Source organism: Spinacia oleracea, chromosome 1 (assembly GCF_020520425.1).
Source record: "Spinacia oleracea cultivar Varoflay chromosome 1, BTI_SOV_V1, whole genome shotgun sequence".
Classification (NCBI taxonomy): domain Eukaryota; kingdom Viridiplantae; phylum Streptophyta; class Magnoliopsida; order Caryophyllales; family Amaranthaceae; genus Spinacia; species Spinacia oleracea.
In genome coordinates, this window is record NC_079487.1 from 48,269,546 (window position 1) to 48,282,818 (window position 13,273).

At 37.5% G+C, this 13,273-nt stretch overlaps 1 protein-coding gene and 1 long non-coding RNA gene across 2 annotated transcripts; one reads left to right on the forward strand and one right to left on the reverse strand.

Annotated features, from left to right (window-relative positions):
• The first annotated feature begins 1,901 nt into the window (after positions 1 to 1,901).
• Positions 1,902 to 2,846, forward strand: LOC110804841 (uncharacterized). The gene is made up of 2 exons (XR_002537838.2): positions 1,902 to 2,214; positions 2,511 to 2,846. It is a non-coding gene; the product is annotated as an uncharacterized lncRNA (long non-coding RNA).
• Positions 2,847 to 3,987: 1,141 nt separating this feature from the next.
• LOC110804840 (uncharacterized protein At2g24330) lies at positions 3,988 to 12,956 on the reverse strand. The gene is made up of 6 exons (XM_022010445.2): positions 12,570 to 12,956; positions 12,125 to 12,425; positions 11,552 to 11,693; positions 7,847 to 7,956; positions 4,726 to 5,134; positions 3,988 to 4,632 (listed from the first exon to the last, which is right to left on the reverse strand). Exons 2-6 carry the CDS (start codon positions 12,413 to 12,415, stop codon positions 4,355 to 4,357), a joined length of 1,230 nt encoding a protein of 409 aa, XP_021866137.1. The 5' UTR covers positions 12,416 to 12,425; positions 12,570 to 12,956; the 3' UTR covers positions 3,988 to 4,354.
• Positions 12,957 to 13,273: the final 317 nt, after the last annotated feature.

Genomic DNA, 13,273 nt, shown 5'->3' on the forward strand with positions numbered 1-13,273 from the left:
CTAACATATTTCTGGTGGTTCAGATATTTGTGGACTAACCTCTTCTGCAGCTAAAAAGATTAACAGGGCAGAATCTGGAGCCGTCAAAGAGGGGCAGACCGAGGATGAGATCGCACTCGACAAATCCTTAGCAGCAATGTCAATCACCTTCGACGACTCAGATTCAGTGGACGCACAGCAGGAACATCATGACGGATTTGTAATATCGCTCCGAATAGGCAACGCTCTAATCAAAAGGATATTGATCGACAACAGCAGCTCGGCAAACGTACTGTTCTTGGAGGCCCTACAGGAAATGGGCTCGAGGAAAAGAACATCGTCAGGAGATCAACAGTCTTAGTAGGGTTCAGTGGAGAATCGTTGTGAGCAGTGGGTGAGATATCATTGCCCACATACGCAGAAGGTGTCAACATCGTGACTAAGTTCAACGTCGTCGACTGCCCATCAGCATACAACGTCATCTTAGGGAGACCATGGATCTACAAAATGAAAGCAGTGCCATCAACATACCACCAATCAATCAAATTCCCGACCAAATGGGGTGTCATGGAGATCAAAGGACAACAAAGAGACGCGAAGAAATGCTATGAAACCGCACTGAAACCATCAAAATCATCCATCTAGCAATTACAGCCAGGGTCGACAGCAGATGAACCGGACGACCAATAGATCGATGAAATAGTATTAGACCCAACAAAGCCAGACCAAGTCGTAAGGATCGGGGTGTCACTGCCTAACAACATCATAAGTCAGATAGTAGCGTTCCTAAGAGAAAACTTGGATTGCTTCGCCTGGTCGCATGAGGACATGACAAGAATTAGCCCGGACGTCATCACCCACAAGCTCAACGTCGACCCCAACTTTAAGCCAGTAAAATAGAAACGACGAAAGTTCGCGCCTGAAAGAAATAAGATCATAGATGAAGAGGTTCAGAAATTAATAGATTCGGGGAAAATCAGAGAGGTTAAGTATCCAGACTAGTTACCAAATGTCGTCGTCGTCAGCAAAAAGAACGGGAAATGGAGAGTTTGCATCGACTTCACCGACATCAACAAAGCATGCCCCAAAGATCTGTTCCCTCTGCCACACAAACTGTTATCCCACTTTTTGGACTAACGACATAACTGCTTTGACGTATGTCGTGTCGACCATGTACTGTCGTGTCACAGGTGACGTCGTGTCGAGTAAACAGGTCGGACGTAGCATCAGGCGACGAGGTATAGGCGACAGAAGACAGGCGACAAGTGACCAGCGACAACAAACAGGCGACTAAGTGAAGATAGGTCAAGATCCAAGCCCAAGGCCCAAGAATTGCTACATCGTCATATAAACAGAATAAGTCTTGTAAGTTATCGAAGATCTCGGAAGTTGTTGAAGAAAGGCAAAGATCATGGGACAACGGTCATTGACGGGTTCCTATCTTCTAGGGATCTTCTCAACCAACAATGCCGTTGGGTTTCGCATATATAAGCAAGGAGCAACGACGTTAGAAGACACAAGTTAACTCAAGCTCTCAAGCGATCAAACAAGCATTATATTTTCAGTCTCTAAGGCAATCATTGTATTAATTTATTTTATTCTTTATGAAGCACAAACAATTATTTAGTTATTTCTTAGGATACTTAGTGGATTGATAGCCTCATAGCTATCCGCGATTTTTTACTTTATTCCTGGGTTTTCCGCGTCAACATCTCCTTGTGTCGTCTCTCTCTTTATTCGTTTTTTGCATTTATTACTTAGTTAGTGTCGACCCAAGCCAAGTGTCGCTCCTAGACGAAATTTGGCATAAACACCAAATAATCGTGACACATGAAAAGATGACATGGATTGCCTTGGAAATTTACTATATACTTCGTATATAGATTACCTCAAGTTCCCTTATAGTTCCCGTCAAAAAAAAATAACAGAGATAATAATAATACGATCAATTACCAAAATAACCCTATGGTGAGGGGAGCTGGTGTTCTATATAAGAAATCGGAAACCCTAACGCATCCTCAAACTACTTGATCTTATCTGAGCAGATTGGGGTTTTAACACCGTATCGATTTGAGCCACCCGCTTTGCCCACGGCTAAGTAGACGGCGGCACAATCGTTTCCGGTGGCTCCTCTCTTGCGATGAAGACTGCCTGCTTTCTGAGCCTTTCGGCTATGACGGAAGTGCAGGCTTTACCCCCCTAAAATATCCAGCAAATTAAACTCCTTTTCTCTAGGTTTTCAAATTGCTTTTTTGATTTTTGTTTCTTAATCAGTTATCATGAATTGCATTACTTTGATGTTTTATTTGAAATTAGGAAACTCGAATGCAAATGATAAACCCTGTATTTTAATTGAAAGATTTTAGTTTTGAAATATGGTCTATTTTTGTAGGATTAAGCAGGAATAGAGCTTTCTTTCCTAAGAAAATTTCTTGTAATGATTTGGCCTGGTTTGAGGGCTTTGTAATTTTGTCAACATGTGTCTTATTATGTGCGTTGTTTGATGGGTCGATAATGTGTTTGTTATTTAGGTGGGGTGATTCGTTTAATCAATATGGAGCTGGAGATGCATTTCAACGGTAGAGAATTGAAGAGCTGATAGAAGAAAGAAGTTGGTATATTTTGCTCATGCTGATAGAGGAGTGTAATACAAATATTTGTGGACTTTTAATATAAATTTAACAAAGTAATAAAGGTTATTCCGTTCGAGTTATATGGATTCATTCTGTTACGGTTACGGTACAAGTTCATCAATTTATTTTTTTATTTTGTTATGTTCCATTTTGTATTACTGCAAGAAGGTGCATGTTTGTTAGTAATGGCTTGATTGGCTACATAAATCTCAAGGGGGATACATTTATTTTGGATATTTTGTTGTTTGACCTGTAAAGTTTCTGCATATTATTAATCTCTTTTTGCTTCATTTTTATTTGACGCCCTTTGTGGAGGATTTCTAAACCTCAAGTATATGGACATGGACACAAGCGAGTATCAATACTGAAAATTTAGTACCAATACTAATACTTTCTCCGTTCCTTAATAATCGCATTGTTTTCTTTTTCGGATTGTCTCTTAATATTTGTACCGTCTTATGAATGGAAATTTTAACTAATATTATATTATTTCTCAACTTAACAGTATCTTAAATTCTGCACCGGTGCGAGTATTAAGGGACGGAGGGAGTATGTTAATACCAATAATGCAAGATTGCATGCAAGTCATTTTGTGTCATTGGTATTAAGATATTATATATTGGTACTAACCACTTGAGGCCAAGACTTCCTCCCTTGGGATGTGATGAGATAGGAAAGAAAATGGAAGGGGAATATCATTAATAAATCTTCACTTTCCTTCCTTTCCGATTTGGAAGGAAAGAGAAAATATTTAAGCTACTCCGCATCGAATAATTTTACGGAGTATTTCTTTTCCCATCATTTCCTTCTATTCAAATCAAATAATAGAAAATAAATTAATTTTTTTCCCCTCTTCCCTTACCTTTGATGTATCAAATAAAGCCTTGTACACTATCATCTGCTTCACATGTGATTACTATAATTGAAACTGTCTGGAATACAAGACTACAGTAGGTGAATTGTTCGAAGGTAATATTCTTATAGCAGCGCATTTCTGAGAATAGTTTATGTCAATTGTGGTGCAATTCAGTTGCACCAGTCTAGCAAGAAAGGCCTTTGAAATTTACTAAAGTCAGCAAGAAAGGCTTTGATATTTACTAATTTCAGTAGCACCAGTTTGATGCAATATCCTGTGAACCTTCTTTTGCACTGAGATTGTTTAGTCATATGATTGTTCAGTCATGTTTCGTCGCTGACAAACTGAATCCCACAGCTGGTTCTAACGTCCTTTAGCAAGACAGCAAATGAATAGCCAGCTCTGTCAATAACCATTAACTACTGCAAGAAAAAGACACAATGTCGAACCCAGTAATTTGGAGAACGATTGCAGTCATTTATACGTGATGCTTTTCCAAATTGTAAAGATGCAACTGACTTGATACAAAAAGTCATTCATACATGATGCTTTTCCAAATGTCATGATACAGGATGCAGCTGACGTGATACAAAATTTCCTTAATTTTCATGTAATCATTATGCTCTCTTAGATACATTGAAAACTTCAGTTTCCTGGCCTATAGTGGATGGCCAAGTAAAATGGCTAGAAACCTTGATTGCAGTCATAAACATCCTACATTTTTATGCGTACAAATAGTACAACCACAATCAGATTTCACAAATCCCCAAACTATAGACAGATTCGTAACCAGCAGACCTATCAACCCTTGCCTCGGAAAATGAACCAGTCTAACAACCAGGAAATGTTTTCTCATCCATAAACAAAAAGAAAACAATCCATGTCTTCAACTTTCATTACCTTCTGCTGGTACTTCAGTCTTCTCGCCAATTGTAGCAGGTGTAGGAGCAACTTCAGCATTAAAGTGGTCAACCATGTTTTCATGTGGAGAATCAACACTGCTGGTAATACAGCCATTGTCTACTGAAACTGCCGAACCCATGTTAGGAGTATCAGTGCCAAAAGCATTTACAGCATGTTCTTGTTGGATCCTTGGCCCATTTACAGCATGGCAGTGTGGGCAAATGTAGGTTACATACGGGAAATCTTCTTTACTTGCAAGCCCTAAACAAAAAAAACAGATAATTGAATACGTCTGTCTTTATATTCTGAAGAAAGGGTTTGTTAAAGAAATGTACATCAGCAGAAACCACTCACCATTATGCATACGGCAATTACCACATATAAGAGCATAACATTGGGTTGGATCCTCACCGACAAGTAATGCTGCAACTCGAGACAACCATCCACTATTATATGCAGTGGCTCCCTGACCTTGAAAATGATCAACAAAAACCTGTTGGTTATGCTGGTCATATTCACTGCCCATTTGTGGGGATGTTTCAGCGGAATTCTGAATCATTGTGCCTCCTGGGCTAGATGCTCTTCCTTGTGGCTGTTTCCTATTTCTAAGGCCACGAGATTGGACTAGTTCAACATCACTGCTTTTTCCAGCATCAACTTCAGACTCCTCATTAAGAGAGAGTTTCAATCCTGTGCCTTCAGTGTATTTAGATGCCAAGACTGCTGCTGCTGCTGCTTTAGCTGCGGGATCAGTGTCATACCGCTGCCATTGAAGAAAATTTGGGGTTGTTGAAAGAGTGAAATGAACAGAAAACACAGGAAATAACAAGAGTCCATCATCAAATGGCAATACAACTTCATAAGTAATCTGCTCAGGATATTAATAGTTCTCTACTTCACCTCACTGTCCATTACCGTATCATAAATAACAAAGAAGATTCTGCAGTATAATTGACCACCTAAAAGACTTGTTAGTTCTAGCAGTTTTGCCTGCAAAATTCCGAACAAAAAACTTTACGTTCTCGATTTGCAATTTAAAACCATCAAACACTTGGCAATCCAGTAACGAGTACCATAGCGTCCATAAGTACACTCCTGATCTGCAGCAACACTTTGTTGCTGAATTAGAAAAAAAAATTACCGTTTCTGGTCGCACCCAAAATAAATAAATGTACTACCTTTTTCCTATTTTTTCAAAAGGTGAAGCGTCAGTTATTACCCATTCCATCAAGGCTTAAGCTAAAAATCTCCTTTCACTTAGGCTCCATTTGGTTGGACACAATGTTTTCAACTGAAAATGGTTTTCCATGGCAAACGTTTCCCAATGGAAAATGCAATGGAAAATTAACTTTCCTTTATTTAGTTCATGGAACGTTGTTCAAACTCGTTTTCATTGTGTCCCCTAGACAATTGTATCCAAAGCATACGAACCTCTCTTCCTCTCTCTCAACTCTCTAAGCGATCATCTATATTACCCCTACCCAACACCTTTTGATCACCAATTCACTAGTACCACCATCATCTTAGCGTGAATTAACTGGTAAGCAAGCAGCCAAGAAGCTTTTATTCTCTGCTTTTGGTCTTTCCCATGCCCCTGTTATGTAGTATCAACAATGATACGATGTTAGGAAAAAAAGGGGAAACTCCACATCACTTCCCTGCCAAAGGCCACCAAGGAGTCACCGCATCAGCCGCCATCACCAAACCATGGCCCAAAATACGCCCCAAACCCCTCCACTAGTACTCAAATTAGAGCACCACAAAGCAAAATTAAGAATATTGTTTGTCGCTCATAGGTCGCCTTCTGCTGTTGTTATAGGCTTACTTAAAGAAGACTCCACATCATTAGGTCCCATGCATGCACGGATATTTTAAAATTATTATGTGACCATTTTTTATAAAATATTTGAGTAACAAAAAATTGTTCAAAAATATAGTATGGAGTACAAATTTAAAGATATTGACAGATTATAATTATGATATATTTTATGATTTTACAAATATAATCTTTTGAGAAATAAAATTACAATTGAAATTTTTTATTGAAGATCAAATAATTAGGGAAGGAAATGTTTTTAGTCAATACTGAATATTTTCCATAAAAAATTATTGAACTGAATAAATGAATAAAAAAAAAAGTTTTGGCGTAAATTTTTTTCACCAAGAAGTTACACGTGTTATTTCTGGTGTCTGTTTTAGTAGAAAGTAATAGATGTGACTTGTTGCAGAGCTGAATTTCCCAGATTTACCTTTTTGAGAAAAGTTGGCAAAGTGTCTTCTCACAAACAAACAACCCTATTGAGGAGAAACTTTATGCTCCATGCATTGACTAGAATGATTTCAACATAATAGTGTAGTAATATAATCTCAACAGCTTTTCTAGCGTCCATGTCCACTACCACCTGATCATCACCGTCATTTCCCCCTCGGCGACCATCCCTTCACTTTCCATCCCAACTCTCTTTCCTTCCTAAATCATCAATCGCTACCCTATCCCCACCTCAATTGTTTCCCTTTGGTTGTCGTGAAGCTGTATTTCCACCGCCACTATTTCCTATTGCTCAACCGAAAACAAAATGGAATGCACCATTGAGTCAAGAAGGTGCAAGTTCAAACATTTTATCTACAATCTACACGCTTTGCAAATTTCCAAGGGACCTACAATCATCTAATACTCCCTCCTTCCCTAATTGTTCGCCCCCACGCCATTTTTTGCTTTGTTAATTTTTGGTTGTGTAAAATTTAGAAGAGACAAAAATGGTGAGACCATGTATTTTGCATGAGAGTAAAATTATGGCCCTCACGGTCATTTTTAGTAGGAGGGAAATCTTTTTGGGACTGTCCAAAACAGAAAATGGGGCAAACAAAAAGGGACGGAGGGAGTATCACATTATCCCCAATCCACTTATAGTAACAATTCTGGCGAATCAGAGAGCATTGAAGGTTGAAAGAGATAATTGGACTCATTAAGCAACCTCCCAAATCAGAAACCCTTATATGTTTTAGACTTGAGCAGCGTTACCCCCACGAATCTCGAATCGGTTCGGCCTTATCGAACCGATTTCCCCGCACCCCATTTGCTGTGGTTAGCGAACTAAATCTCTGGTATTGTCGTGCCGAATCCAGAACCCTAGTTTTAGCTATTAAAGGCCAGGGAAGGCAAGAGGAAGAAAAAAATATGTTGGGAGTTTTTATTTGGGAAGGGAATACTTGTTATTTGAGTATGAGTATTAAAATAAAAAATCTTATAATATCTGATATTTTGAAATCTAAAAAAAACCAGGAAAACAAAGTTCCAACTTCTCTTGCGAACCTAAAACCACCCAACCCACGAATCGCGGACCCAAACTCGTAACGAAGCAAACCACGAATCAGGTAACCCTGTGCTTGACTCATGGTCCACTCTCAAGGAACCCATGTCAACTAACAAGGAATCAGTCAAAGTCAACATTAGAACTCTACCCAAGAATCCTACCTGAATAAGCTGTTGTGTTAGGTAAAAATTGGTCCTCTCTTTAAGTTCATCAATTTTCGATTGCCTCTCAGTCTGAAGTTTTTCCAAAGTTTTGTGATCTTTACGCTCACCTGCAATAAGAATCAAAATATTGATGAAATTACCATTACAAGTTTAATTTGAAAGGTTACAACTCTTATACAAAGCATAAAAAGCAAAGAAGATACACCAGCAACACACAATACACACCGTACTACACTCCAGATTACTATCTCAGTATTGGTTAACAAGATTACAAAATCTCTTCTATAGTTCTGCGTCACAGATGCAAACAAAATGTTTGGCAATTAGCTTACTGAATTGGCATTAGCAATAATAAGCCCGTAGGTTATATGAGAAAGAAATAATTTTTTGGTAAGGTGTTTGTTAAACAAAAATGGTAATGCATAATGTTGCTTGCTCGTATCCCATTTTGCAAAATTGCATTTTGGTCAACACTTCTAAATGCTAATCCAAAATGGTTCCACCAGATAACTAGGATAGCATTATGATCAAAGGCCCAAAAATGATAAAATGCTATTAAGTATGTTATTTTCCATACATTGCCAACGCAAGACGTCAATAAAAGGTGACATACACATTTGGGGGCTAAATGTGTCATGGCTGAGCTAAGACTCACCTTGTTCATGTTCAACTCATTTAACTTGGTCAAACTCACGTTTGACCACACAATTTTTCCAATCTCAGTTCATTTAGAAATTAATATATTTCAGCCTGATCGGTTTATAAGAGAGTTGTTTTTATAATTCTTCAAATAAAACACATAAACAAAATTTATATAGTACTAAGTAATAATTTAATACTTGGATTTCCAAATAAATAAACAAACAAGAAGCATGCCATACCGAGTTCGGGTTGGGGGGAATGTAAATGGATAAAAAACAACTAGGACAGGGTTCGGTCGGGGGGGGGGGGGGGAATGTAAATAGCCTTGTATGCATAATCGTAAAGGGGGGTCAATTAGCTACCAGGAACAATCTAAGAAACAAAGCACACTATAACGATCTCTGAGGTTACCATCTCAATTGACCTAGTTGACACGTCATTTAATTATGTAAGACAAAATTTAAGTGACAGAGTGACGTGTAGGAAAAAGAAGAATCCCCCTGTTCGCAACAGAAACAACAGCCTTCCAGTTTCTTGAAGATGGAAAGCCAAGTTCACGCAGAACAAAAAGAAAAGGCGACGGAAAGGCAATAATGCACTTACTAGCTAGAAAATATAGTTTGATAGAGCCAACCTACAAACAACATGACAATTAGCCTTGAAAATTACTAATTTTCTTCACCAGCACTGATGGCAAGCTTCAAATTCATCAGCAATAATTCATATCATTGATACAATCAGTCTACCTTATTCTGATACCCAGAGAGCTAAAACCTACAGACTTGCCAAGAAAACAGAACAAAAAGGGAAACATGTTTACTCATATATGTGCACGTATAACACTTGAGGCGAGTTTGGTTTCAGGGGGCTCAAGCTAACCTTAAAAACCTTGCCTCTTCCAACTATGTGGTTGCTGATGAGCGAGAAGCATCACCATATTTGGTGCCCCAATTTATGATAATTGAAGGACTAAAATTGAATATTGACCCAAATGAAGCTCTTTGTCTCATATATATGTTCCTACTTTCTATTTTAAGATTTTCCTTTGATTTAATTTACAAGAAATTTATGTTTTATTTAACCCACAAGGCCCTTCGTTTAACTTGAACATAAAACAAAAAGAATCAATATATTTTAATAACTATACAAGACAATTTTTGTCACATAACTTTTTTCAAAACTTTTTTATTGCCATGTTGATTTGATAGTTATGTGGGATAGAAGGTGTCATATGCAAAATCAACAAGAGGCATACGGAAACATTTAACAAAAAAGTAAAAAATCTTGCTGCAATAAAGCTTCATTCTGCAACGAATACGAGTGAAAAGAAATCAGCAGAAGTCTCCCACTCCCCCCGCTAAATTGAGCAACTCCAAGAAAACTGTTAAACAACAAGTTTCATGGAGAGGGACACACACTAAAAGAAATACTACGCATAATCTTGAACTCGTTAAATGGATACAGAACACAAATGCGTTCAAAACAAGTCCTCAATATCCAAATCAAAAAGGAGAAAGCAATGAGGGAAGAAGTCATCCTAGAGACCTAGACTTAGATGAGACATTCACAAATCCAATTAATGCCTAAAAAAATAACCCACTACTATAAGGATAAAAAAGTTATATTAATCAACAAAAGAAAGTGTAGAGCAAGAAGACAAGCTAATACAGATTTATCTATTTCCTTTGAATCTCCCCAAATGAATCATCCTTTAAACCCCCTGCTGCCTTCACCCACAAAGATGCTAAAAAATCACTTTGTCCCATAACAAATTACTTAGACTTAGACAGAGGCTCCAGAAAAATTCGCCATCTCGACATTTCTCCACAACATATTTTTCTACTTGCACTTCCAAAACCCCACATTCTGAATTTGCAACGATCTATAATATTCACAGGACAAACCCACTGCATTAATCACAACCTTCAGAAACGAAGCTTTCTAAAAAGAACTATTACATGTACACTACGTCACAAACAAGAGTCGCATAGTGCAATCACAGTGTAGTTATTTGTGTTGAATATAAAATGGTACATTTAGAATTCAGGTAGTGCAACAGAACTGTGTTTGATTTAGTTGCTTGGCTTTGTACAGTGCACTTTTGCAAAACCATAATATACATATACCCTGGAAAAAGTAAAATTTAATTCTTACTAGAAGTTATCCAGGAATTCCAAGTAAAACAGTTTTTTAGCACAATTGTGTTCACAAACACAGTTGGACAGTTTCACTTCAAATAGCTGGATTGGCGCCTTGATAAGCAAAACAACAAAATAAATCTATGTTTTACACAACTTGAAATATTTTCGAGTAGGCGTCTTCTTATAAAATGAGCCTCCGGTAAGGCTTGGTCACCCAATTGTCCACATATCTTGTATTATCTCATTTCAATTATAAAAAAAGTGTGGTTATATATCCTAGCATTTTTTGTTTGTGGCTTTTTTTTAGGCTGGATGAAGAAGAAGATGATGATAATATAAGCAGTATGGAATATAATACAGAGTGATAATAAAGAAAAGAAGTTAGGCTTCTTGTGCGGACCGTTTTTGCGGTGGTTGTCAAAATCATCGGCTAAAATGACCAAAGGTGAAGATGGCCGTCAAGGAAGAGGGGCAGGGGAAACTTCCACAGCCTCACTTTGCCTCATTCTTATGAAACCCTTGTTTTGTGGCTTCTTAAAGTGTTAAAACTAAGACCGTTAAAGTTATTGTCATATGGTGGAAGACAATAATCACTTCAGTCTTGGATACTACAGAGTGAATAAGTAGTCCAGGCGTCCAGCCATGTCACAAAAGTTTTATGTAAGGGGGATCTACTGTCCGCAAAATCATATATCAGTCTATATTCAATAAAGTACCATAAGGGCCTGAGGGCAGGGGGGAAATCAGACTATCACATTGACCAACATTAAAACCCTGCTTCCAGGGTTTAATCAGATGAAAGAGCACTGTAACAAAATACGGATCCCCGTTTTGGCAATCAAGGCAACTAGATTCAATCTTTTGATGAATAAAAACGAGACACAAGGTCCTCCTCTAGCTACCGAATAATGAAACTTACGCATGGCTACGAGGCTTGATATTCCTGAATATATGATAGTGGATAAAGCAGGCAAAAGAAACATTGGCAAAACCCGAAAAGCTCGAATCTTCCAGTTCTCTGCAATCCTTGCTGTCATGATAGCATAACCCACAGCAACAAGCTGAAACAAAACAACACCACAATAACAATCAAATGATCAATCTACACGATGCTAAGACTAACCATGAACAATAATACTTAAAAAAATAGACAATTATATGGCATCAATGCATCATAACAGTAGGCATATCATATCTCTCAACCTTAGCTCTTCAGTCTTCACATCAATGCAAACATTAGTTTTATATTCTCCACTCTAGCAAAGCTTAGGAATGATGCGATTTCAAGTGTCAACTACAAATGACACAGAACCAACCCCAAAAACCAATCAATTACGCAGTTATTGTTGGACACAGACAAACAATAACCAATATCTGAAGCATTGAAACGTGAATAACCACACATAAATCAACAAAAAAGTAAGTTTCCTAAACATGATCATACAAAAACATGCCCAAAACACAATTTAATATGCCCCAAATAAATTCTCACCTCCAAAAGTATAGCAAACAGAATAATATTCCGCTTCGCACTTCCCCAACTCTGTGCTCTCCTCCTCATTCTATTGATAACAATCTTTTCCTCCTTAGAAATTCGCTCCAGTCTCTGCTCGAAATTGTTGTTTCGAGACCCGAATAACCCATTCCATAACCAAGCGAAAAACCCCTTCTTCTTTGAACCTTCCTTTGATTTCTTCTCATCTTTGGGTTTTTCTTCACCGGCAGCAACAATAGCTGATTTCTCACCAACAGTTTCTACATTCTTATCAGTTTCCCCAGCCATTTCTCAGCAGCTAAATCACACATCAATCAACCCCAAATTCAAATTAAAACTAAAAAAAAAATATACACAGAAATTAATGACATACAAATATCAACCCGGTTATAAATCGACTCTAAACTAGATCGGAGAATTTTTTTTCTTTGAGAAAAATCACCTGAGAAGATGAACTATTCGAAATTTAATAAAAACAATTAAGAGAGACTTCGATCAGCGGAGGAGAGAGAAATCGCGATCTATCTTAAAAAGCAGCGCCAAAACAAATTCAGGCACTTTGAAAATCACGAACACCAATATACAGAAACTCGCGAAAATGAGGAGAAGCACTAATAACTGTCGTTTGTAAGATTAGACAGAAAGCATGGATAAAAGTGAAGAGCAGACAACAATGGCGGATGAGAAGAGAGAAGGAAATCGGAGAAGAAGAGAGGGTTAAGGGTGGAAGTAGGAAGTAGGAAAGCGACACCGTTCGGGTAAACGGACGCCGAAATAGCAGGCAAGGTATCGGAAATAGGGAAGGAAAATGAATGTTGGAAAAAGGTAAATGGCAGGGCAGTCTTGAACATCTTAGAGACCGTGACATGTGCTAAGATTTTGTTCTATTGTACTTATTTTGGCTGAACTTATATTATTTGAATTTATTTGAAGTTAACTGAACTTATATTATCTGAATTTATCTAAATTTAATTGAATTTATCTGAATTTAACTGAATTTATTTAAAATTATTTTATCTGAAAAAACTTATTTTATCTGAAATAAACTTATTTGTGTGTGAACATGTCTGAAAAAAACTTATTTTTTGTGAACTTATATTATCTGAACTTATCTGAACTTAACTGAACTTAACTGAACTTATCTGA

What these genes read in the sequence shown, in the direction of transcription:
- LOC110804840 (XM_022010445.2), bottom strand. Translation starts at nt 12,415, where the DNA reads ATGGCTGGGGAAACTGATAAGAATGTAGAAACTGTTGGTGAGAAATCA. An exon ending in TGTTTGCTATACTTTTGGAG is followed by an intron (nt 11,694 to 12,124) that starts GTGAGAATTTAT and finishes GTTTTGTTTCAG; the next exon opens with CTTGTTGCTGTGGGTTATGC. An exon ending in TAACACAACAGCTTATTCAG is followed by an intron (nt 5,135 to 7,846) that starts GTAGGATTCTTG and finishes CTTCAATGGCAG; the next exon opens with CGGTATGACACTGATCCCGC.